Below are 27,975 nucleotides of genomic sequence, written 5' to 3'. Positions count from 1 at the left end.
ATCGTTAAGAAATTTGTGATAAATAAAATTATAAAAACGTATTCTATATCCTCACAGGCCGCAAATGTAGGTTTAAAGCGTATCTAATATAAATTAAGTTATTCAATTTTAATAACTTATTAATCGAAAAATATTACGTTACCTAGGTTAAGTAGGCATTCCTTATTAAAATTCGTACGAACAATGTCAAAATGGAGCGAAAAATAACTCGCAAATTCCGGAAAACTTTACATTCCAAGATGGCGCCGGCAATACGAAATAGAACGAATTCGAATCAGTCGAACGTTACAACAATTGCGTCACGCGTTACGTCATAAGATCTACGTCAGAATATTAACTAATTGCAAATGTTTTGGGTAAAATGCTAAAATGCTAAATGCTTTTTTGTGAAATATTGTTAGGAAATAATTATAAAAACGTCTTCTATATCCTCACAGGCTGCAAATCTAGGTTAAAGGTATCTGATTTAATATGGAGGTTACTGCGTTATCGCTTATCCTCCAAATCTTTTTTTGCTTGACCATACGAAATTACTCGCGAAGAACTGGGGAAATGCCTTCCGGGAGGTTTTTTACGGGTAAGTGGTCCTTATTTAGGCGTTAGAGACGTGGAGAAAACCCGAGAAACTCCACGTGGCCAGCCTGTCCTGGTGAGGCGCGAACTTACGACCGAACTCTTAGTTTTCAGGGAACGAAACCGCTTGGTCACGCGTTTGTCCAATAATATGACTGATTTATAAGTATCACGTAGGGAGTTGTATCCATCTTTTGTTGTCAATTACAATAGTCTTCAATCTATTTGATGCGCGAAGTTAAGCTTACCAACTTTCGGCAGAGATTCGGATCTTTTTACAGTAACTGAGCCTAATCCAAAAGTAGAGAGCTTTCTGTTTACATAAGAGAGAACCGGCTTGCATATCTAAAATATTCTCTGGGAAATTTGGGTCAACAGCCAATGGTTGACTCCGTCTTCACATTATGACTTTTCTACTTTTATTTCTGCTTTAGGGAAACTTCTGGTTTATGGTTTTTTAAGAAAAACTTTTTCCGCCCTGTGGCCTCTTCTAGCAAGCTTATTATGGGTTCGGCCAAAGCCACGAGGGAGCCATGGTGAAGGACGAGGTCCGACATATCTGGACGGATCCGCTCCGAAAAATTCCTGGGATTTATCGATCCGTCCAGATTCGAACCGGGTCCTCCAGAGCGGTTGGCTGCCATCCGACCGTACTAGGAGCGGCCAGGTGGTGAGGGACGGGGTCCAACATTCGGGGCCGATGAATAGATTTAAATTTTGTAGCGCAATACGTTTATGGATGTAGATATCGTAATTTTCATAATTAATCATTTATAATTTTAAATTAACTGAAATACAGTATTTCTTTCATTCCAAGGAACAAGTCAGTTAAATAAAAATTAAGTTTACTGAATTAATTTTTGATTTGATATTTAGAATATAAATTCTGCGACTTCATCACATTTTTTTCAAATTAATCGTTTAATAAAAGTTATTTTCGCGAGATGGAGTAGTTACTTTGTTTGTAAACAGGAAATATTATTAATGCACCGTTAGAGCGCGCATTGTCGCTCACCTGTTCTGTCACCTGGTAAGTTACGTTATGGCAGAAATGCAGAACTATGCCAGTTTCAATCTCAATTCTTTCCCCAATGATCCCACCTTCTCGGGTATTATGAGGGATGCGGAAATTGCTATTGAAAATGGATTTTTACCGGAAAGAATATATCAGGGATCTAGCGGTAGTTATTTTGTGAAAAACTCTGATGGAACGGTGAGTCGTAAATGCTGAAATGTACTTTTTTTTTGTTTTGTTTTTTGTTTAATGAGATTATTTATATATACATATACACACATACACACACTTATATGGGTGATGTCCTAAATGTTACTTCTACTGTTTTGTATATATACTGTATATTATATTATTTTACTTGTTCTTACGAATATGTTGAGCTATTCGGATAATGGTGTTAATTTTTAAGAGTTTTTCCTCATTTAAGTATATGTTTTTAAACAGAAAACAATTGGAATATTTAAACCTAAAAATGAAGAGCCTTATGGAAGACTTAATCCAAAGTGGACTAAGTGGATGCATAGGTTATGTTGCCCTTGCTGTTTTGGACGTAGTTGTCTCGTTCCTAATCAGGGCTACTTGTCCGAAGCCGGAGCGTCCGTGGTCGACGGCAAATTAGAGCTCGGTATCGTACCGAACACAAAGGTTTGTATTTTAAATAATAAAGAAAGTATCCGCAAATATTTTTTATCTTCGTCGGTTTTGACGACGTCGACGTCGTAATTTTTACGTCCGTTTCATTTTAGATAAAAGTGTTAGCATTTAGTAATATCAAATATACTCTCGGTAATTAGGCGTATTAATTATAACGACAGATTATAAAAAATATTGTAGAATGTAAGATAGAGTTTTTCGCACATTTAAAAAGAAATTCGGTATAGACTTTTGCAATAACTTTTGATAATTATAGTAAAAAAATTCAAGTAATATAAACAGTTTTGTTATTTCTATCAATTATAGAAAAAATATCTTATTTGTTTAGTATAAGTTTTATAGAAAAATTTAGCTTATAAATTTTTTATAGTTTTGAAAATCTATTAGTACGAATCACTCAATTTTTTCTGTCTACTCGAGTTTTTATATTATAACATTATACATATTACAGACATGTTAAACATACAAGTAATAATATATAATTGAACAATAAATCATTTATATGATTCATAATCTTCAAATAATTCTTGATAACTCTGCATGTAATTACTTAATGTATGATACGCTATGCAGAAATTAAATAGATATCATTTCAGTTTTAGTATTTTTATATTTAATTGTCTTTGTGTGCATAAATAATTTTATTATAAATGCTTTCAGATAGTTGAATTATGAATTTAATTAAAATTTATATGTAATATATGAGAAATATGAAATATCTTATAACAGGATATTCTGAAAAATACTGTGATTGCAATGTTTAATAATTTAAAAATTTAAATTAACATTCAAAAATAATTTACAGCTTTTTTTAAAAGTAATTTTATAATACTTCTGTATATCTTGATAGGAAAATACTGTAATAAAACAATTTTATTGTTAAAGTTATTGTTTCTTAAGTCATTTCATACATTTTTGAAAGTTGTTCACTCATATTTATTAATATAAAATAAACATTTAATGTTTTAAAAATTTAAAATATAAAATTACTTATGATTTAATAAACTTTATATATATTTGAATAAACTTTTAGATTTGTATTATGTAAATTAAAATTTATCAGTATATTTAATTTGCATAACTAATATGATTCTACAGATATTTCATTCTTATCAAAAATCAATTTGTCCCATAAGAGATTTTAATATTGAAAAGCATTATTTTTTTATTTTAATATTAGCTTTATAATGAACATTTTTCAATGTTTTTTTTTTCATAATTTTTCAAATTTTACTTTAATTTAAGATATATACTCTTATGTATTAACATTAAATGATAACTCTTATGTATAATCAAACAGAAAATATATTATTGCCAGTTTTAAAAATATGCGAGTAATTTTGATTATGCATGATATATACTATAATTTTCCCTTTGGGATAGTCTGTTAAACGTTCATTTTATTTTAGATTCAATTGAATTTAAAATATAACTTTTTTATTCTAAATTTGAACAAATAATTATAAAAAATATAATCCTTTTAACATAAGATGATAATTCTAAATATTTATTCTATTCTAAATATTCAGTTATGTATAAAATTTTTAAAATAATTTTACATATTTATTACTAATAATTTGAAATGTGATATGACTTTGCTTACTTATTTAATAGAAATAATTATTTATGTGATTAAATCATTTTATATTATGATTAATAATTCTGAAAAGGTGGTGAAATTAGCCAGTGAAACTTTTAACTACACTGCACTCGATAGAGCAAAAGCTAGAACAAAACGAAATGTTTCGGAAAGATTTCCAAAAGTAGGACGTCATTTTCACAGAATAGGACTTCATCCAAAAGTAAGTAGTAATTTTTCTTTGGCTGTGAGTGTGAAATATTAAAGTAGTTATCATTTAACGTTTAAGCAGTTAGTTTTATAAAATAAAACAAAAGTTGAAATGTCTTTTCTCGTATAAAGCAAATCAATTTATATATAATTATATAAAAAGCAAGAAAAAGTTATATATTAATAATTGATATAACCTAATAATAAATATGGCTTTAAATTGATTAAATAAATGTTCAGATATTTATGTAACTTGGACTAAAGTTAGGCATTTTAGTTATCTTGTATTAAATTTAATAATTAAAATTAGAATATTCTAGAAGAGAAGGTTGATTCGGTGTGGGACTCAAACCCGCAACTTCTAACCGTGCAGATGTGTTCGAATTATACAACCAACTATTCTGTTCAGTCTTTGTTTCCATACTAATTAATTTAAAATATATAACCTTATGGGTCATTTCTGCAATAATGAATCTGGCTTTATCATTTGATTATTAAATTTATATATAATATTAATTTGTGTTTTATATATAAATATTTTATAAATAAAAAACTAAATAGCTAACTTATTTAAATAAATAAACAATGGCAATGCACAGATTATTGTAAAGTGTATATATATATATATAGTATATTCAAAATAAGACAAAACTTAAACTCAAAAAGGAAAATTCATTTTGTATTGGCAAATTCATATGTAATGATGTAAAGTTATGATGATGATTATTATTATGGAACTAAACTTTGGAAAGGATCTTTTGAATTTCCATATAATAACACATATATATCTATTTTTTAAATTTTATAAATTTGAATATACAGTGGATGATCAGTTAATGAACAAATTGGATAATGAACACTTTCGTGAAAGATTTTTATGTTCGGATAAGTCGCAGAACAAACACAAGATGAAGTGACGTAAAATAATGAATACCGATTGGTCTTCCCTCGTCTTTGGGCAACAATTCAAAACTTTTCGGAGTGTGGAGACGTCGACATCGACGTCGACACTCGACCTGGTATATACCGATCGGATAGTATTCCTCCGAACTTTGAAAACTCTCCCTTGTAATTCCAGCCTTTTATTTTTCTGACAGAAACAATTTTTTTGTAGTATTCACGAGACTGTCGGGTGGATACTTGTTGAGTTTTGCATCTGTTTTTATTTTCAAAAGGTGAGAGTATAATAGCAAAAGTAGAGAGTGGGCAGAAGATGTCTGATATGACAGGGCAGTATGCTTGAATAGGTCTACAGTAGACTGCAGTTTAATCTTATCTAAGAAAGATACAGTATAATAAAGAAGTCTTAAGCAGCTAAAGGAGTAACAAAAATCACATTTGAGAAATAAAGAACATTGAAGAGCTCATAATGGAACCTGAAATGGATCTGACGACAGAAGAACACCAAGAAACTCGGCAAGATATGTTTTCTTTTGACAAAGAGGATTAATGCCGATATCTGCTATTAAAGATCTTTTGAAAAAGTGGGAGGATGTCAGAACAACGGTTAACGGTCTTAGAATGGCATCGAAATCAAGGTGAGGTTAATAGGCTTGAGGATCTCTACAATTACAATGCTATTAATTACTTCTGAAAAATCCTGAAGAAGAGAGAAAAGCAATTGACATTAGACATATTCTTTAACCCCCACAAATGGAAAAAACATGACTAATAAAAATGCAAGACTGTGTATGTATATACGTATTTTTATTATTACATATAAATAAATGTAATAAGAAAGTATATAATTTTTTATTTTTTGGGGTCTCCGGAACAAATTAATCAAATTCCCATAAAAACCTATGATAAATCAATAATTGGTTAATGAACAATTTGGATAGTGAACAAAGTCTTGGAACGGATTGTGTTCGTTAACCGATCATTCACTGTATATATATATATATATATATATATATATATATGTTAGGGTGTTTCTTATTTTTCGAATTTTTTTTTTTAACGCATAGGGCCTAGTTTTGTTTATTTTACCCTTAAATACTTCCACAATAAATTTCAGCCCATTTTGATGACTAGAACCCATGCCGACTTGCATCGAATCATTTCCATACATATGGTGCTAGAGAAGTGGCACGTATTTGCTTTGTTTGTCATTCTAACACAATTTGTCAGGCTATTAACATGTATAGTTTTTTTTCCGAAGATGTCGGTGGAATTACGAAGCCCTAAAAAATATATATTTTCTTAGTTGGAGAGATAAACCACATATAGAGTTTCCATACCTGATAAATATCCACCAATTTCTTGACACAGTTAGGTATGGTTTTTTCAGGTATTCTAGCTTTTTCCCAAAATATGACACACTAGTGTATTACAAGATTTACGCTTTCACTCACAGTTAGTTTAACTTTGCGAATGTTAAAAAACCAAACTGCGAGTACTTGCCAATTTGACGGTAATTTTGCACCCGTGATTTGGTGGTTTATCTCTCCGGCTAAGAAAATATGTTTTTTAGTGCTTCGTAATTCCACTGACATCTTTGGAAAAAAAACTGTACGTGTTAATAGCCCAACAAATTGTGTTAGAATGGCAAACAAAGCGAATACGTGCCACTTCTCTAGCACCATATGTATGGAAATGATTCGATGCAAGTCTGCATTAGAAGAAAAAAATATTCGAAAAATAAGGGACACTCTAATATATATAAATAAATTGATTGTCTAATACTATTAAAATAATTGTCTAATATTATTTTGCATTAAAAATATACTTGATTAATTTAAAACACTGGGCAAATTTTCATCCTTTATTTGGTTGGTCCAACTGAATAAAGGATGAAAATTTGCCAGTGTTTTAAATCAACTGTCACTGCATTGTGTCTACGCAAGAAAGAAAACATAAAACACGGTTTCCTCAAGATGAAAATACTTGATTAAATTAAAGTTTTTTACCTAACATAACATGGAATTTCTAATTTTGATAGCACTTTTTTAATACAATAAACATATGGATTCTTACAAAGAACTTTGTTTAAATATATATATATAATGAGCACTTTAAATATATATGTAAAGTTTAGAGATTAATAACATTAATGATATTAACTGTGATATTAATTGTTTCTAAGGATATTTATATTATGTTTTGTTTTCATAAATTATTTTGGAATATTTATTAGTTATAAAGCTATTTATTAAACAAATTAGTTATTAAAAAAAAAAAAAAATATTAAAAAACAAAAACCGTAATGTTTCCAGCAATAAAAACTATTTAATAATAACGTTTTCGACTGTTTTAAACAGCCATCATCAGTTACAACGAACTTAAACAAAAAAGAATGCAGAAAAAAATAGAACACAAGCAATACAAAATATTTAAAATTCAAAAATAATTCCAAAGTAAAAAATGCCGACGTATATTAGAAACTAATAAAACTGCGCATGCGCTAAATATCGTAGTAAGAATAAAAATAAAAACAAAATAACAAAAATACTTCCGCAAAAATATTTCTATTACAAGAAAAGAAACGTTATGCATTTCGGTAAAACGACTTCCATGCCGTGGATAAAGCATCTGCATCCCTATGGTTAATGCAACCCGTGTTAACGTGGGCTTTGTATATTTCCAGCTTTTCTAGATGTTTCAGCATTTGTTTGTTGGTCGTGGCCCTGATAATAGATGCTTTGTCCCAATGAAGTATTTTTGTTATTTTGTTTTGTTTATTTTTGTTATTTGCGGAAGTATTTTTGTTATTTTGTTTTTATTTTTATTTTTATTCTTACTACGATATTTAGCGCATGCGCAGTTTTATTAGTTTCTAATATACGTCGGCATTTTTTACTTTGGAATTATTTTTGAATTTTAAATATTTGTATTGCTTGTGTTCTATTTTTTTCTGCATTCTTTTTTGTTTAAGTTCGTTGTAACTGATGATGGCTGTTTAAAACAGTCGAAAACGTTATTATTAAATAGTTTTTATTGCTGGAAACATTACGGTTTTTGTTTTTTAATAGTTTATCTTTCCAGTACTAGTTTAATTATTGCACTTCATGGCTACGCCGGCCAAGACATATAGAAGAATTGTTATCAAGCTATACAAAGCAAAGGGAAAGTTTGAATTCCTTTCGCAATGCTGCTTAAATAATGTTTTCCCGAATTCCATTTATCGGATACGTCTCCCTGTAGGGTGTGAGTCTTTATTACCAAAACTGAAACATCTTTGCCTTAACAAAGCCATCAGGTATTCTAGAAGGCGTTATTATGCCTTATTACATGAGCTTATTCGCTTGGAAGATCACCTTTACGAGCAAGACCCGTTGCTTCTGAAGGATGTCAACAGCAGAATGATCAGCTTAACGTACTCCTTCGAAAGAAACTTAAAACGTAACTATGTCAAAAAACTTAAATGGTTACTACGTGGGCAGAACGTCAAACCTCGTTTGATAAATAATACATTTGTAACAGCTTGGGATAACATCACTCCTCCAAAGTGTCTTTTTGAAGCTCTAAAATATGGCCCTCTCTATGCTCCTACTACTGTACCAAGGCCTGAGGATATTGTTCCAAATATTGAATTAATTATCAAGGATATGAATACTACTGGGCAAGATTACATCAGATGGAAAGCAAGGTTTAGCTCCGCAAATGAAAGAAAGTCTAACTTAGAAGCAAGACGTTTCCACAGCTGCATTGAAATGTCAAGACAATGGCTACAAATGAATGATATAGTACTTATTAAAGCAGATAAATCTAAAGGAGTTGTCCTTACAAAACGTGACTCGTATAACCATAAATTACATGAATACATCAGAACCACCGAATGTCAACATGCTCCCAACAAATATATGGAATCGCTGCAGCAAAGAGTCAAGAAATTCTCTTTAACCCCGTTGGCTCGTATTTTACGTATGCATAATTCAGTTTTACAGGCTCCAAAAACGCCTAGAATTTTCGCTTTTGGTAAAACGCACAAGCCTGGTTACCAAATACGCCCTGTAATAGAGAAGTGCGGATCCCCTACATTTGCCATTGAGAAGCAGCTTGTCAAGTTTATCCGGCCAAAGATTCAAGAATACCCCTATGCTATACAAAACGCAGTGCAACTGGTGGAAAAACTCAACAACATTACACTCAAGGATAAGGAATATATGACAGTGATGGATTTTAAGTCCTTGTTTCCGTCTATAAGACTGCCGCCGTGTTTTTGTGAACTGAGAGACTTTCTTTTTGCTAATATAGATAATGCAACGAAATACCATTCCAGCATTTTGGAGCTTGCAAATTTAATATGTTACACATCGTTTTTCGAATTTGAAGATGAAACATATTTGCAAGAAAGAGGGGTACCTATGGGGAGCCCTATGTCCTCTATTTTATGTGAGCTTGTTTTACGTCGCTTGGAAAACAAAGTCATACCCTTCTTTCAACACCAAATCATTTTATATGCAAGATATGTTGATGATGTTTTCATCCTTTGGAAAAATAATAGTAGCGCTCTGCAGTTCCTTCAAGAAATCAACAAAAACCCGTATGGTTTGACTTTAGCGCTGGACCAAGAAAGTGCTTCTAATGTAAATTTCCTTGATCTTTCAATCACATGCAAGGAGGGTCAAATATGGACGGACGTTTATAGAAAACCCAGCTATCAGCCCATTATTATACCAAAAAATTCTTTCGATCCTATGAATTTTAAGTATGCAGCTTTTCACGCCTGGATCAAACGTGCTCACACACATTGCACCAGTGTTATTGACACCTACAAGGAGTTAGATTACATCCGCACTACAGCATTACAACACGGATATCGGAGTAAGGAGATTGATGGGCTTATCGACAAATTTCGGAAGGCAAAAAATCGGCAGCTTCCTCCTATGAATCAAGGAAGAAAAGTGATTCTCAATTATTTTCCATTCTTGCACACGATGATTAAGAAAGTAGCCAGAAATAACAACATGAAGGTGTTATATCGGCGTAATCCTACAGTATATCGATTATTAAGAAACGACAAGAAGAAAGAAAACCAGAGTTTTAAGACGGGGGTATATTCTATACCTTTAAAAGATCGCCGATTTAACACAGATCTGGTATACGTTGGTGCAACTATGAGACATTTAAAGCAGAGGCTTAAGGAGCATAGATACTCCATCAATAAGAGCTTAGATTCTACTGTGCTAGCAGCTTTCGCTAAGCATCAAGATGTCGACGTTCATTGGGACAAAGCATCTATTATCAGGGCCACGACCAACAAACAAATGCTGAAACATCTAGAAAAGCTGGAAATATACAAAGCCCACGTTAACACGGGTTGCATTAACCATAGGGATGCAGATGCTTTATCCACGGCATGGAAGTCGTTTTACCGAAATGCATAACGTTTCTTTTCTTGTAATAGAAATATTTTTGCGGAAGTATTTTTGTTATTTTGTTTTTATTTTTATTCTTACTACGATATTTAGCGCATGCGCAGTTTTATTAGTTTCTAATATACGTCGGCATTTTTTACTTTGGAATTATTTTTGAATTTTAAATATTTTGTATTGCTTGTGTTCTATTTTTTTCTGCATTCTTTTTTGTTTAAGTTCGTTGTAACTGATGATGGCTGTTTAAAACAGTCGAAAACGTTATTATTAAATAGTTTTTATTGCTGGAAACATTACGGTTTTTGTTTTTTAATAGTTTATCTTTCCAGTACTAGTTTAATTATTGCAAATTAGTTATAACAAATGTTATTACAAATGTTAGTTATTAAATAGATAGTATATAATTATTATTATTATTCAGTGTTGTATGGAAATGTATCCACTTTCATAATAGATATAATTATCCATATTATAAAAGATGTATATATTTATTTATTGATTCATGCAAATATTTGATGTATTATTATTTTTTATTATGTATAATGTAATTGTCTTTTTGTCACAGTTACTGTGACAAAAAGAAATAAATGAAGCAATTACATGAATCAGTGAACAAGCATGAAAGAAAATGGGGCTAGGGCTATGTTTACTTCTTTATAAGTAGATTTTTATCATGTAGTGTACCTACATTATTCCAATCACAAAATCACTAATATTACCAGTTTTCAGTAAGACTGATTGATAGTGATATATTATTAAATTTTTTAAGTGTTAGAGGTACCATAATTTTCTTGCCTAATAATACAGTGGCATATATCTCCTAGAAATTAGCTGAAATGAAAATAAAAATGTCACATAATCTGCACTTTCAAAGTTGCCATTGAAAACATCAACCTAACTCAACTGTTGTGAGGTTCAGAAAGCATCATCTCAGATATTTCTTTTCTTTTTTTTGTTTTTTATTTTATTGAATTAGTAATTAATTGTTAGAGTAATTATAAAACAAATTAGATAGAAAAAAATTGAATATTTGAGAAAGAGTGACTTAAACTGTATGTTAAGTCAGTGAACGATCCCACTGAACAAGTTGATACTACTTTATATTCTCGACATGTTCGTGCTGCTATTCGCATAACTGAAAGACTAGGTACTGTACCTAGGAGTGATATCTGAGGCTGACAAGTGGATTGGCATGACGTTGGGGTCACCAATTTTGGTCATACTTGGTGAGGATATAATGCATCCACAATGACTAAGATGTTCCAAGCAGTACGGCATATTACTCAAAATTAAATGAGAAAATTGAGGTTGAAAATTTGCATAATCACTTAAAACCTTTAAAATTTCTACTGTCTTGTAGATTGACTGGTGGCTTGATGGGGGTGTGCCAGTTTTTATATTTGGGAGATTGGTGTTTTGAATCTTGCTGATATCAATGAATTTTTTTTCTTTAAAATTATAATTTTCACTTTATTCTTGGCATTTTAAAATTTATTGTCAGAGAGAAAAACTAATTTATTTTTATAAAACTACAAATGTACCATAAACAGAATAAAAATACAATAAAATCAATGGTTTCAAGTAATGCATCTATGTCAAAAGCAGTTAAGAAATGCTAAACTGCTACCTAACAATATTTATTTAAAAACAACACATTTTCTGTATTTTTATGTATATACTTAATCCATCAACAAAGCCATTGTTTAACCTAAATGTTTCTATTATTGAATGTTTGTTAAATAACAAAATGATGGCTTCCACATCTCTTGCTAAAATTGATAGCATAGAAGAATCATTGCAGGACAATATTGCAAAATTACATTTAAAGGATTCTCTTATGTATTGATATTGTGAAAGCATCTTTCAAAATCAAGATCTAATTGCAACCGAGATCTAACCTTCGTCACTTTTGGAACTTGCAAAGACGGTAGGAGATAACATTGCCGAGCAAATCGACACGTTGGAGAAAATAAATTAATAGATTGTGATGAACTTATTTATATTTATGAAAATGACAAAATCTTTTTGTAACATTGTTGTCAGAGAGTATGGCATCATAAAAATGTCTTTTTTATTAACAGAATTGATTTTGAATAACAATTTTGTTTATATCTTACCATCTTTCCAAATAAATATATACAAAACCCATATGTAAGTACTTGAATATTTGCATATAATTTTAAATAAATATAATAAATTTAAAAATACCAAGAATAAAGTAAAAATTATAGTTTTAGAAAAAAAATCTTGTTAATACCAACAAGATTTGAAACACCAATCTCTTAATTATAGAATTGGCACATTCACCAAGCCACTGGCCAACCTACAAATGATGGAAATTCTAAAGGTTTTAAGTGCTTATACAATTTTCAACCTCAATTTTCTCATTTAATTTTGAGCAGTGTGCCTTACTGCTTGGCACGTCGGTTGTTGGGAATGCACTAGATCTTCACCGAGTTTGAATTGACGACCCTAACGTCATGCTATCTTGTGAGACATACAAGTCTCAAAAAAACATTTTATCTTGTTTAAATTGATTCCTTCACTTGTGACACAATAAAGAATGCTAAATGATTTTATGGGTAAATAATAATTATACTTATTCAACTAAACAGGAGCTTAAATATTATATTATGTTTCTGTTTAAAATATTCTATTGTTACTTTTATTTTAGTTTAAATATACATTGAAAAATAACATCTACAGTATATTTGTTTATTTATAATTTATATATTATTATTGAATTTATAATAAATTCGTAATAGATGCTTCATTTTTCAAATGTTTTGTGTATATAAGCTGATGTTGGTCTAAGATATTGTCTGGCTAACTTAGCCAGACAATATCTTAGACCGACATCAGCTTATATACACAAAACTTATACTTATGTGTTATGTCAGTTTATTTCAAGGAAAATTGAACTTCTCTTTATGACAGTAGTAATTTAGGAATTGACAGGACGTTCTCTTTGATGTAAAAACCATGGATTGTTCTTCTAATCACGTCACAATCAACATTGCCTAATCAACACAATCTAATGACAGAATTTTTTTTGAACTCTATCAATGAAGTAAAATTTGTCTCATCTTCACTGCCTGCTCCTGACAATTATTACTATTTTTTTTATTGTTGAAAATGATACTCTAGCAATCTTGTTTATGTGCTTTGTAAAATGTGCAACAGGAATGATAAAATTGCTATTTTCAGCTTCCTTGTCACAGAATTGGATGATGTAAAAAATCTTTTTTCATTTTACTGCAAAAAGGTTTATTATGTGATTTACCCTCCATGGTAAAACAAGAAAGCACACAAAAGAATATGGAAAGAAAAATTATATCTCAAACTAAATTCACCACTAACAATAAATGAGTTTTTAAAATATTTCAATTAATAATACATTAATTGACAAATGAAATGGCCAAGGATAATAATAAAAACAAAAAAATATTCACAAATCAGAAGAAACAATAAAATGTCCTAATATCTTGTCTTTCTTCAACAACCTCAGGAAACAATAGTTTTTATAGGTGGAGTCAACTTTTTGTTTTAAGCTACTTGTCTGCCTTGTTATATAAAAATGTTTAAAGAAATTCTTAGCAAATAATGAATATATTTCCTTGTTTTCCAGGAAATATATTCATTATTTTCTGGTTTTTTGGTGTTTAGGTGTATTTAAACTAGTGTTTTTTTTTTAATTAATTTATTAATACTAATATCTTGTTATATGCAACATCTAGGGGAAGAAGGAAGGAATTTGGTTTTATATACATAATTGTTTTCCATGCATCATTATTATGTTTAATTAATTTAGCAAAATATTATTTTATGTTAAAACATTTTTTAGAAGTTTATTAAAGATTCAGTTGTTTTATATTTTATTTCAATCTTGGCATTGTCATTTCATGTGTATTGACTAAATATTATACTTGTACTAACAACATACTTGAACTGCATATATATAGTCAAATATATTTTGTATATATATGTGGTGCCTGTCCCCCGCGCTAGCGACATGGTCGAGCCGAATGTCGTGCGCACCCATTCTGGTGCACGCGGGAAAAGACGAAGACGAAGCTTAAGTACATTCTTCTCCCCCGAGGCAAAAAAAGAAGACGACGGTAAGAGTAGGAAAGGAAGAAGCTATAACGTGTCCGCCTCAAGACGATTTGTTTGTGTTCCTTGTGTTGTAACATTTTCTGTATTATATTAAAGTGTACGTCCTTATATGTTATAAGAAGTTCTTCGTGTTTTCTTAAACTGAGTTCTTCATGCACCTCTTAACGCTCAGCTCAGCCATCCACAGACACCACATATATATACAAAATATATTTGACTATATATATGCAGTTCTGTTTATTTTACTTTATTTAAATCTTTATTTATATTGTATTTTGTTACAATTTTTTAGGTAATTATAGTTTGTCGGTATAGTTTTTTAGTAGGATAAATAGCCTGTCATTACATTTATTTTTTCAGATAATTTTTAAGGAATGTATTTAGATTAAGTGTTTTTGTAGAAGAACAATAAAAATTATTCTAGGTATACATATTAATTTCTTTTAAAAGTTCAAAAGTCTTCAAATAAAATTTTAAAAAATTATTATTTAGTAATAGTAAAATTAATATTCAGCATTACCTTTTTACTCTTTCTGCTCTTTGGGCACTAATAGGACGTTTTTAACATGCTCGTTATGGGTTTGGCCAGGTTCATAGTACAGGCTACCAGTTGGTAAAGTATGGTATCCCAACATATTTGGGACAGATCAGCAAAAGAAAAATTCCTGGGATTGTCTGCCTTGATTCAATTCCAAGTAGCAGACTTACATCTTTATAGTCAATTGTTAACATTTTAGAATTACCATAGTATATTGTACAAAATATTTAGAAATTAAATACATACAAATTGACTTTATACAAAATAAAATTTATCATTTAATCATATTTTATTTATGTCATATTATTGAAGGTTTGATTAAATCATAATTTGTTTAATTAATCTAATAATGGATACCAAATTTGTTATGAAAGTAATTTATATGAAAGAATTTTATTCTTAGAAAATGAATGGCAATATTTAAATATATTTGTCATAAAATTTTTGAATTTGAACAAAACAATTCTGGTTTAATTTATCTGTTTATTTGAACAATTTAGGTGGGATCATTTCAGCTTTTTGTAGAAGATTACAAAGATGCTGATTATTGGTTAAAAAAATTTGAATGTGAACCATTACCTGAAGAATTGCAGCAGCAGTTCCAATTACAGTTTGAACGTCTTGTTGTATTAGATTACATAATCCGGAATACAGGTAAATCTTTAACTCTATTTTAAAAATAACTCTACATTGTGTATTCATGTGTGCCTGTGTGTGCATATACTTAGATATCTCTTATTTAATACATTCTGCCAAGAAGCTCATTAATTTGTGTTAACATAAATGGAAGAAATGTTCTATTTTTATCTGTTAGTTATTTTTTTTTAATTATGGTTTGTTACACTAAATAGTTCAAAAAGTAATAAATGTTTTATGAATATTTTTATTAAAATTATTTAATGAATTATAACACAATAGATATATTATTGCAGTTATTTCTTTTTGCAATAAAAGAATCTGAAATACTCTGCTTATCTCCATTTTACCTACAGAATTTATTTATAAGAATTCATTAAATTATCACAACCTCTTCTCATACCATCAACTCATGAAAAATCAGCACACTGTTTTAAAATATTCATGGATTTATTATAAAATAAAAAATCGTTTTTAAATTTTAATACTTGACACTATTTGTGATTTATTGTCTTCTTGCTTGAGTGGCAGCATGGGATGAAAGTTCTGTCATCATACTTATCTGTTAAAGCTAGCTGAAGCAGCTAGTTATCCTGAAATAACAAAAAATGACATTGAACTAATGCTGGAGGAAGCATATGCCAATTTGGAGAATATCATCAGTTGTATTACAGCAAATTTTTGCTAAACAGGATAATAGTAAACTCAAGGTGTTGTAGTTAACTTGTAAATTTAAAACTTTTTAAGTGCTTTTTGTTACTAAAAGCACAGTAGAAGTGCTTGTAAAATGTATTATCATATCTGATACTCTGGTGAAATTTATTGGATGAGAGTCCCCAAAAAGTAAATTAAAAATACACTGAAATTTTTATTATTATTGTTAAGTGACTTTTTTTATTTTAAGTATTTGTTTTTACTTTTTAATGTGCCAAAATTATTCAAATTAATATTATCAGTATTAATTATCTTTGAGTATTAGTATCAGTATTATCTTCACTAAAAAAAAAGGTTAAAATCTTTTGTTTGTCATATTTATCTAAAAAATTAAAAATAAACCTTTAAACCTCCATTCTAAAAATAAAGATTTAATTAATTAATTTTAGTTGCTACAAAATATGTATTCAATATGAATATTCATACAAATAGATTGCAGTGATACATAATTAATTTGTTACAATTTTCATATTAATTATATAGAGTGGAAACTTGATTATTTGAACTTGATGGGACCATGGGTCTTTCAAAAAAAAAAAAAAAACAGAATTTTGGATAATCCAGAAACTTGTTTGTTTTTGTTTTGGGGCATCAAACACTGTGCATTTAAAGTTTTGTTAACTATTAATATAGTAATTGCATTACATTATTTAAAGTAAGTGAATTTACTCAAAATCTAATGCAATGTTTTGTATATGACCTAGTTTTGCAGCACTACAGTTGACAGGTGACACAGTAATTTTCAGTTACACGGAGAGTTTGGTCTCTGTGTATTATACTCTGTGGTATGTAGAACATTTTTTTTTTTCTTTCTTTTAAACCATTTCAGATAATCAAGTTTCTGCTGTATATTTTTGTGGTGACTTGAGAGCTTGCTATTTAATTTCTGATTTTAACATTTTTTGGCAAAAACTAAATGTATTTTTTGAATTACATTCAATAGTTTACAGTGATTGTGATTTCTCCAGAATTTATAATATATATAACATTACAATGATGTTATTTATAACATTGAATAGAACAAAAATAAAAAATTTTAGTAATAAATTCCATATGATGATAACTTTAAAGAATGTTCTCTAAGAATATTATTAAGTTTATTTTGTTATTTTGATTTGATATTAAACACTTTGTTAGATATCATGCAAATTTAAAGTTGTCTGCAACAATTTGTAATTAGATAACAACATTATACTTAAAACAAATTATCCATTAACAGTTGTTATTGTTAGCTGCAGTTTTGTTACTGGAAGTTATTAATTGTGTAAGTTCAGTGTGCTGTAGAACAGTTAAAAACTAAATTAATATTAATAACTAATCAGTTTTTAATTGATTAAAAAGTTATTTGTGATTTATTGTCTTCTTGCTTGAATTGTAGCATGGGACAAAAATTGTCATTTAACTGATTAATAAATTAATCAGTTTAAACAAAGCATTTTGAAATGGCACTATTGATTAAGCAACTACGGGAAAGAGATAACATTATAAGAGTTGTTATTAAACTTCCTTTTTGTTTTGTTTTAAGACAAAACAACATAATACTAGTATCTGATTCATTGAAAGTAAAAGAAAAAAGTTAAACTTAATGCAATGGAAGGTAAAAATTATAAATATGAGACAATATAAGAACAATATTTAAATTTAAATTATTTTATTAGACTTATGGCAATCTTACATCTTAAGTTTATGTTGTCCACAAATGGTGTTTGACGTCACAAATGGAATTCTGACAGCTTCGTTATCATAATAGAGTTTAGGGATAGCTAAATGTTTATCTTCATGGAAATTGAACACATGGTTAATCTTAACTATTATTATACGGTGAACTCCCATATAACACAATTTCGTATAACGCGACAAAAAATTGCATCTATATTTTTTTTCAACTTCTAGGCCTAGGTTTAAACTTGCCATTAGTATGTTTAGGCATCTACTTTTGATGAAATATCATTAGACTGGTACACTGTCAACTGGGTAGTGGTGAGTGGATGACAGACATCTGGGTAACAAAATAAGAGATAAACAACAGACAAAATACAAATTTGGCATTTTTTATAAAGAAATCAAAATTCTTTTCTATTGATGTACTAAATAATAGTCTTTAAATTTACGAGTTAAAAGAACGATTTTGTAATTAATAAACATATTTATACATATTGCATAGTTTATTTATTTATTTATTTATTTATTTTACAAGTAAATAGAAAAGTCTCAAAGAACAATTGATATCTACTCACAAAATTAACAAATATACATAAAAACAAAGAGAACAATTACATAAAATTAAAAATACATTACATTATACATTAAATAAAATATAAATTAAAACAAAACATATAAAAGTTCTTTAAAAGAATTTGTTTTGGAAGAACTGTTTTTCTTTGTTGTGCTTTGTTAAGTGTTCTGACATAAAATAATTAATGTTTTGGAATAACATGGTATGTTATTCTAAAGCATTTCCTTTTCCTAAGTTGGAAATAACTTGTAACTCATAATTTGTAACTTATAACAAATATTTTGTAAGTCTTAACCATATACCATATATATTTTACCAATATTTACAAATAAATAAATAAATAGTATGTGCTTGCTAAGTGTGCAAAAATTTTCAAGTTTCTATAGTCCAGATGACTGTTGCCCACTTCTCTGTTGCTTATTATGAATCGACCAGTTGTCGTGTACCCATTAGACTGGCCTTATCTACACTATATCTGTTGTTACATAATTTGAATAATTATCTCTAAGAATAAATTGCTTCTTTTAATGTATAGAAACAATAGTAATTTATAATTGTTGAAAAATTTTAAAATAATGTAATAGTATAACAAATTATTCTTCACGTCAATTTAAATTGATTTATCATATAGTATTTCGTTGATATCTTAAAATATACGTCAACGAAACCCGATAATATAAGTAAATACACACACGACAGCCGTAAATGAACGGCCAGATTTAACCCGTTCATTTACAGCTGTTGTGTGGCTATCTTAAAATGTTTGTAATTTATAAACATCCTTACATTTCCATATTATGGATGTATTGTTGATATAATAAAACTTTTGTCATACCACTTTCTTTACATTCATAAATACTGTGGTCTCAATGAAATTAAGAATTAGTTTGGCATACATCCCTTGTCAAATTTTTTCTATTATGTTTATTTACAGTATATGTACATTATAATATATATATATATATATATTGTAATAATTGTTTTTATAAATTATTTTCAAAAAGTTTTCATAATTTTAATAAAAAGTCATTTATAAACAATTTTTTTTCCAGATAGAGGAAATGACAATTGGTTAATAAGATATACAAAACCTGAAAATATTGAGGTATGATTCTCTTTCTTAATTTAAAATATATTTTGAAATAACTGTTATGAAATGTTGTACATATAAAGAAATACTTTAGAAATTTGTTTAACAATGAAATAGTTTCAGATATCCAGAAATCACAACAAATTTCAAATTCTAGGACCATTTTCTTCTAATTCCTGTAATATTTTCAAGAAGATTCTACTTCTCGTATTCTGTGGTCTCCAAAAACATTCAAATGTTCAAAAGTCTTCCTATAAACATTTAAAAATAAATTTAATATTTTTTGGGGTTTTTAATGTTTGAGTCTGTTCTTGGGGTTTTTTAAGTGTTCAAAGATCTGTTGTTTGTTTGGAATGTTTTTGGAGACTGTTGAAGATAAGTGGAATCTTCGTGAAAATGTCACGGGGAAATAGAAAAAATGGCTTCTTCCGTTTAGTGATTGTTGTGATTTTTTGATTTAACATGGAGTAATTTTTTTCTGTGTTACAAGTTTCAAATATGTATCCCAATCAATTATTTACATGTTTTACATTTTAAAGATGAAAGTCATACATTGCATTCATTAATGCTCATTAGAATTTACCTCACAGTAATCATGTAACAACAACAATGCCTGAATTAAATATAGTAGAATTAATATAGTATTTATAGGGAGGGTTATGTTTTACAAAACCACAAATGCAGAAGTTAAAAATATGGAAAGGAAAGATACACTGAAAAAATAATAAAAGGAATTGAAAAAAATATGGTTAGAAAATAAAACTACATTTTTATATGAAGAAATTTTTGCTACACTATTTCAAAACTCTTAATGTATCTTATGGTAGATTCATTTAAAACAAAAGCATGAGCTAGTATAATTGCTGAATTTTCCCCCATTAAATGTTCTAGCACTTTAATTTTGTTTTTTAGGAACACCACTTTCTCTGGGTTTTTTGATATTTTACCACTCAAGTCTTTTTATTTAGAATGATATTCTTGATCTCTGAAGATAAAAGGCATTATACTATACTTTTTTTTATAGTATAATGCCAACATTTACCATCCACACTAATAAAAAAAAAATAATGTTTACTACTGCATAAGTGCATATGTTAAAATAAGCAAGAAACTATAAAATAATTTCAGTTAGCATTGTCTAATGGTTAATGTAATTTTGAAATGTTTAAGATAAAAACATTAAAAATGATTATTTTTTCATTATTTTGTTAATTCTTCTGCAAGTAAGTTATTTTAGTTTCGTGATTATGAAAAATGGTGGAAAAATACCGAATTGTGAAATGTAAAATTTACAGATATGATTTTATAAATTTATGGAAAATGTGAAAGTGCACTTTCACATTTTCATGTTAAAAAATTAATTCTTATAATTTTTATAATAATAATTTAAATAATATAATATTTACAAAATAAACATTATGTAATTTTTTATTTTAGACTTGGACAACACAAAAACCTGCAGAAATAAAAATTGCTGCAATAGATAATGGACTATCATTTCCATTTAAACATCCAGATTCATGGAGAGCGTGTAAGTAAAACATTCCAGGCTTTTGTTCACAGTTAATATCAAATAAATTCACAGAAACCAAATCAATTTATTTGCCTAATTTAATATTTTAAATTTTGATATAAATTCGGTTTAAATGATACATCTCAGAATACAAAACTATTTCCAAATTGAATTAGTAAGAAGATAATTATTTCCAAAACTATAGAACTGGTTTCTGCGTATTCATTCTTATTTTTTAGTAGTCTTAGGTAGTAGATCATGTTTTATATATTATAAGACTCAGAAAACAAAATTTATGAATCAATTAAAAATTTAAAAAAAAAAAATACTTTGTAAATTTGAAGTAAAACTCCTATATCAAAATTTTAGTAATTTAAACATTAATAGAATTAATTAACATTTTTAATAAATTATTTTATTATTTAGAATGTTTGCTTGTGCTATTAATAGTATATAAGTTGTTCCATGTAAATTGCATATGCATGTTTATCACATTTGCATTAAAAGTTAACAAAATCTGTAGCCTACAAGGAAAGGTCTGGCTGTCTGATTCTTGGTTCTGGAACACTAAAGGAAAATAAAAATGGTGATTGTCTAATTTTTGAAACAACTGTCTTTTAATTGTTTAAAAAAAAAAAAAATTTATTCGTCGGATGAAAATGAGAACGAATATCTGTAATTAAACTTTGATGACTACAGCTTTTAGTATGTTCTCACTTGGTTGATCAACTATCACAAAGAGCAACTTTTGATACTTTTGTTTTTTAACAGTTATTTCACCATTATTTAGTTTATTGCATGTAGAAATTCTAGAGATATTTTTGCTTTGCCTGAAAAATCATATTTAAACAGTATGAAACAAAATAGTTCAATTACATTTTCTAAATTGAAACTTTTAATGTTGAATTTCAATCATTTACTTAATATGATATTATGAAATGCGAAGTAATACTGTAGTTAATTTATACATGAAATGGATTTCATTAACTTTGTGTGAATGTGGTAGGAATGGTCCACATTTTTAAATAAAATATTATATATATATTTTAGATTTTGTTTTGTAACTTTGAATTTTAATTTACTAAAATTTTATAAAGCTTATCTTTAATTGAATCTGACTTCTTTATTTTTATTAAGCTATAAATGTCAGAATGTCATATTTCTGCTATCAGATAAAAAATCTAAATTGAACAGTTTGAGTTTAAGAAGAGTGATTTAATATGTATTTTTAAAGGATATTTCTAAGGAAATTCACATTTCTGAAAAAGTGTTGAACTTTTTGATGATAAAGCCATGTTGTGCCAAAATGCTTCTGGTTTAATGAAGGTTTTTTTTTTTCCTAATTTTGCTGAATGTTCATAAATAATACTACTATTTATATATGAGTTGTGATTGCAAGGTCGGCACCTCTTTGATGCCGGGTCGCGATGGACGCCGCCGTATCTCCCGGACACGGAAATCTCGACGGCTGTTATGTCGGTCGCCGCACGAGCGGTCGCGTTCACGGGCTTCTGGATTCGGAATGGAGGCAGAAGGAGATTACCAGAAGAAGTACACTCCACAAGTTAACATTAACAAAAATAGTTTATTGATGGATAGTGTTATTTACAGATTCTACATTTCAGAAGCATAGTGCAAAGATTAGCAAGAGGGGGATAAATCGATCACAACCCTGACCGAGAGCGAGAGCTCACAGTAAGTTCGCGAGATGATAAATACCTTAAATGCTCGTAGACGTTCTGTGTGACGTAGTCCCCTTTTTATTCTCGATCCTCAAGGTGGTAATCCTCGTTTCCTCGGCTTCGGGGAACGGATTCTCGGGTGGAGGCAGAGGACGAGCGACAATGGCAGGTCGGAACACACACGCCGGTTTAGAAGATTAATGACGACTGCTCGTGATTGTTCTTACCCCCTCCTTTTTATTGGGGGGCTCCTCCTGGGTTTTTTCCACGACTGGGCTACGAGGTTTTTAGTGGGTTTGGACCAATTGTCGAGTGTTCGTTCGTAGTTCCGAGAGTGACACATTGGGTGCATCATTTTCAACAGGGAAGTAAGTCCGTGGGAAACAGTTTAATGCACTCTCACTTTTTATGATTAAAAATGCCATTAATTAAACGAACAAAAAGAATTCTCAATATAACAATAAATTTCTTCATTACACCTTGGCCCTCAGAGTTAACTTGAATGCCATGAAATTACTTAAAAAATTTTTTGTTGAATTTTTAAAAATTTTTTACAATTTAAATTAAATGATGATTGTTCTGAATATTATAAGTGAAAAAACGCTTAACACATATAGGCCTATTTTAAATTTGAATGTTGAAGTAATTAATTTTAAATCTAAAGATAGTGTATTTTTTCAAATTTTATGAAACTAAGTTATATAGTAAAAAACAAAATAATAATCCAGAATATATTAATAATGAAATTAATTCCTTTAATAAATTTTATTGTTCTTATTATTCATCTAAATTTCAACTTTATGACAATGCTGTTTTTTATCTACAGATCCTTATCATTGGGCTTGGTTACCAAATGCCAAAGTGCCATTTTCTAATGAAACTCGTGATTTAATTCTGCCTAAAATCTCAGATATGAATTTTGTTCAAGAACTTTGTGATGATTTATTAGAATTATTTAAGGTAAAATTAATATAAACTAAAATTAAATAATTCCTAAAATATGACTATAAAAAATTAAAAACTTAAATTGTTTTTCTGTTTTAATTAACTTATGCATTTATTATTATTATTATTACAGACAGATAAAGGATTTGATGCGCAAATATTTGAAAGGCAAATGTCTGTGATGAGAGGACAAGTAAGAATTTTATTCTGTTTTTTTCTCCTCGTTGCAAAATTATGCATTTTATTTTCTTTTACTTATCTCCATTTTATTAGAAATTATAATCTGCTATAGAGCAAAACTTCAATGTCAATCAATGGGTTACAGTTTTGCCAAACCCTAGTTGTATTTTGAGACTCCACGAGGCCATTTAAATACTATACGTAGGTACCTATTTATTGAACTTTGGTATCTATGATACATTCAAGCAACAAAAATTCTACATATTTTTAATAGAATCCAAATAAAATATTTTGTCTAGTTTACTTACTTTTTATTTAGGCCTATATATTGAGATTTCATATGTTTAGCAAATACAATTGATTAATTAAAATTCATATTATGTTTTTCAAACCCCCTCTTTAATTAGTTGAAACTACGAGATATGCTTTAATGGAATATATCAACAACTGTTACATAGCTTTCAAATACTTTTAGTTATCTTAGTCCTCCTTAGGAAAGTAATTGAAAGCTACATAAAAGTTGTTTATATAATCTTGTGAAAGCATATCTCATAGTTTCAAAGTTTACTATAAATACACATATTTTATTTTTTTACTCTTTCCTTCCTATTGGCCTAAGAGGAACATTTTTTCATAGCCATCGTGGGTTTGGTCAGGCCCACAATAGGGTGGCTGGATAGTGAAGGATGGGATGCAATTTATCCAGGTCAAAATACTAATGAAAAATTCCTGGAGAGTTACTAATGCTGGACTCAATCCCTGGGTCCCCAAGCAGTAGGCTGACATCTTAACCATCTTCCCATCCAGCCATCCATCTTTTGACTTTGAGACTACCTTGAAAGAATTTGCAAACTTTTGACTTCTTTGGTATGTTTTTTTACTTCCATCTGTATTTTTTGTTAAATCTTTACAAAATAAATAAATGAGCATAAAATACATGCTTATATTTTGCAAACAGTGTTTCTGGATTTGAAAAAATTTATTTGATTATTTTCTGAATCTGCTGCAATTTCTTTTAGTTTGGACTATTTTTAACTCTGCCTTACAAAGTCTCAAATTGACATTGTGTTATGCATGCTGTAATGTCAGTATTGTAAATGGGATGACAAAGCTAAACTAGTTGTATTTAATCTTTACTAACTATGTTTTGTTTCCTTACATCTTTACTAATAATGCTTTGACAATTTCTATTTAATGCTGTTAAAATACGTAAGCTTCGGATGTCGAGCGTTAGCGAGTATAAAGTCCGATAAAAGCGAACGAGACTCGACGAGTTCGATCGGTCGGAATCGAAAACCCTAGTTATAGCATAAAAATAAATTTATAATATGGATGTACATATTAATTTTTTTTAAATTTCATAATCAAATATTTATATTATCTGCTTTTTATTTACAGATTTTAAATTTAACGCAGGCCTTAAAAGAAGCGCAATCTCCGATCGGGCTGGTACAAATGCCGTCGGTCGTCGTCGAGCGCGGTTCGTTCGACGAAGACGACAAAATTCGGAGAGGATTTAGACCGAAACTTTCTAAAAAATATCCAATATTTTCGTGGTGTTAATAATTTTTATATAAAGACTATCACAATATTACAGCTTTGACTATCAAGCTTACAATAATTCTGAATTATTTTTCAATACTGCATTAATTTGTATGGCAGCATTTAGTTCATTTTTCATTCTAATAAATTATTAACACTTACAATATTATACTTATTATCTGTTGTTTATTTGTTCATTTGCATTTATTATATGGTTTCTGCCATATTGAAACAAAATGTTTTTAAAGTACCAGTAACTAAGTAACACTTTATAATATGAATTTGTTTGGTAACTTCTAACTTATTCAAATTTTTATGTATAATTACAGAAAACTGTGCCTATACAAAATGAAATTTGATGGAATTTATTTATATTTGTTTGTATATGTATGTGTGTATGTTGTGTAAATATATGCATACACACTTGTATATATTTGTTTATATAAATAATGTTAGACATTCAATTTATATGTCAAATAATAAATAATAATTGACTTATTACTAAAATTAATATCAAAGTGCAATATAATTAATGATCTATGAAAAGTTTTTAAAAAATATATTGTTATATAAATCCTGATAAATTCAAATAAAATTTATCAACTTTTTTTTCATAAAAACTTTTCAGAAAAAATATTCTGCTCGTTGTTTGCTCATTTATAAGTTCATAGTTGATATAGCAAATTATTGTTGTTCTATATAAAATAATAATTTTATTTTAAATATTTATATGTAAATTATTTCTAATTATTTTCGGAAAGTAAATTTTCAAGCAATATAATACAAGATTATATTTCTGTATATAAATAGTATAAATAAATAAATGACATCTAGTTTTGTGTTTTTTTCGTTACTAAATGAAGATACCCAAAAGATCTCGGATTTAATAAATTAATTTTTTGGAAAATTGTAAAGTTTACTATAAACAAAACTTTTATAAAATTTAATAAACAACTTTTCTTTCGTGTTTTATTAATTTATACAGTATATATATATGTATATATACATATACATATACTGTACTCATTAGTGCCGACCATATTACCGGCTCTTGCTGACATCCCAGCAGAAACCTGCAATGTACAGTACAGTACATTTAACTCTGATTAAGGGAAATCTTGTTAGTTGTAATCTCTTTCCAGTTCGAAGTACGAGTATGTACTGTACTGTACATAGTGTAAGTCCAAGTAATATCGAGATTAACGTCAACGATTTGCCAGAATTAATAATAATGCTTTCAGAAAGTTTTAACAATATATAAACAAATTAAGATTTTTAATTATCTGGCACAAATTTAAACAGGGCTATGTTCTTTTATTATATGGTTGTATTAAGAACTTTTACTTTTAAAATGTTAAAATCTTATTTAACACGTATGCACAATGCCTTAATGAATGATAGCGAAGTTGATGACTGATTTGGTGGCAACTCGTGGGCGATATGCCAAGAGGAAGGTGCCTTCCTGAAGGGCTTTCTAAACTGGCCCATATTTAGAATGTTAGACACTTAAATAAAAGCTGGAAAACTCCACGTGGTGAGGCATAAAGTGTTCGATAGTTTCGTCCACTCGCCCACTGGTAGGCACTAATCGTGGCCCCCAGACCTTTAGTGGTGTGAGGTGAGGGACCTAACTACTCGGCCGCTTTGGGATATAATAAGGCAGCTAAATGACAAAATATATTATTTTCACTCAAAAATTAAGCACGCATTTACAAAAACATAGATTAGATTTATTAGAGACAATAGAGAAATTACACCGACGAATTTTACAATGACGAACACGACATTAAAGACAAAAACAGAATAGGAATCAACGCAAGAACTGAAAGAATGACAAAAATTGAAAAACAAAGCACATCGAGACAAAACCCAAGAAACTGGATTAAATTATTCCGCGGTAAATTTTCTGGCTTTTGTCGAAGCAAATTTTTCGATCACGTCACTAAAATTTGTGTGTTTAGCTAAATCATTTTCAATGCATAAAATTTCTAGGTTATTTAGGGTCGATTTACACACAACAGTGACCGTTTGGTGCATAAACATCGATAAATATCGCACACAGCCAATCAGAGTTTCATCTACGACACGTGATCTGTATTCTGTCGATCGTACTAGTGTCGTACACGAAATTCCGATTGGCTACGTGTGATATTTATCGATGCTTACTGCACTGTGCCGGCACGTCACTGTTGTGTATAAATCGACCCTTAGGTCGCTCCCGACCAGTCGAGTTTCTTTTTCACGTCTTCAGTGAATTTTCCAGTTTACCGAAAGACCTCTCGGCCGAAGAAACAGTGACTGGTACTGTACAAAACAGCTTAATTGCGAAACGAATATTGGAAAATAAATCCTGAAGTTTTTTATCGTAAATCGCATTCAGTCCCGAAAACTGTTTTTTATTCTTAAGGTAAACTGTTTCGTGGATCACTGTCAGA

General features: G+C 29.0%; 1 protein-coding gene across 1 annotated transcript; it reads left to right on the top strand.

Annotated features, from left to right (window-relative positions):
• Nucleotides 1-1,541: 1,541 nt before the first annotated feature.
• LOC136974401 (phosphatidylinositol 4-kinase type 2-beta-like) lies at nucleotides 1,542-26,312 on the top strand. The gene is made up of 9 exons (XM_067269265.1): nucleotides 1,542-1,786; nucleotides 2,033-2,233; nucleotides 3,913-4,044; nucleotides 15,503-15,656; nucleotides 19,641-19,693; nucleotides 21,116-21,209; nucleotides 23,700-23,833; nucleotides 23,952-24,011; nucleotides 25,397-26,312. The coding sequence occupies exons 1-9, from the start codon at nucleotides 1,616-1,618 to the stop codon at nucleotides 25,559-25,561; spliced, it is 1,164 nt and encodes a 387-aa protein (XP_067125366.1). The 5' UTR covers nucleotides 1,542-1,615; the 3' UTR covers nucleotides 25,562-26,312.
• The last annotated feature ends 1,663 nt before the right edge of the window (nucleotides 26,313-27,975 follow it).

The sequence above is a fragment of the Centruroides vittatus genome, unplaced genomic scaffold (genome assembly GCF_030686945.1).
Source record: "Centruroides vittatus isolate TY-2023 unplaced genomic scaffold, ASM3068694v2 contig_349, whole genome shotgun sequence".
In the NCBI taxonomy this organism is placed as follows: Eukaryota; Metazoa; Arthropoda; class Arachnida; order Scorpiones; family Buthidae; genus Centruroides; species Centruroides vittatus.
Note: the sequence above shows the minus strand (reverse complement) of the source record. Positions and strands in the feature narration are given on the sequence as shown.

Excerpts from the sequence above, each read along its gene's own strand:
- LOC136974401 (XM_067269265.1), top strand. The coding sequence starts at position 1,616 with ATGGCAGAAATGCAGAACTATGCCAGTTTCAATCTCAATTCTTTCCCC. Across the intron at positions 2,234-3,912 it reads GTATCGTACCGAACACAAAG|GTGGTGAAATTAGCCAGTGA; the intron begins GTTTGTATTTTA and ends AATTCTGAAAAG. Across the intron at positions 19,694-21,115 it reads CAAAACCTGAAAATATTGAG|ACTTGGACAACACAAAAACC; the intron begins GTATGATTCTCT and ends TTTTTATTTTAG.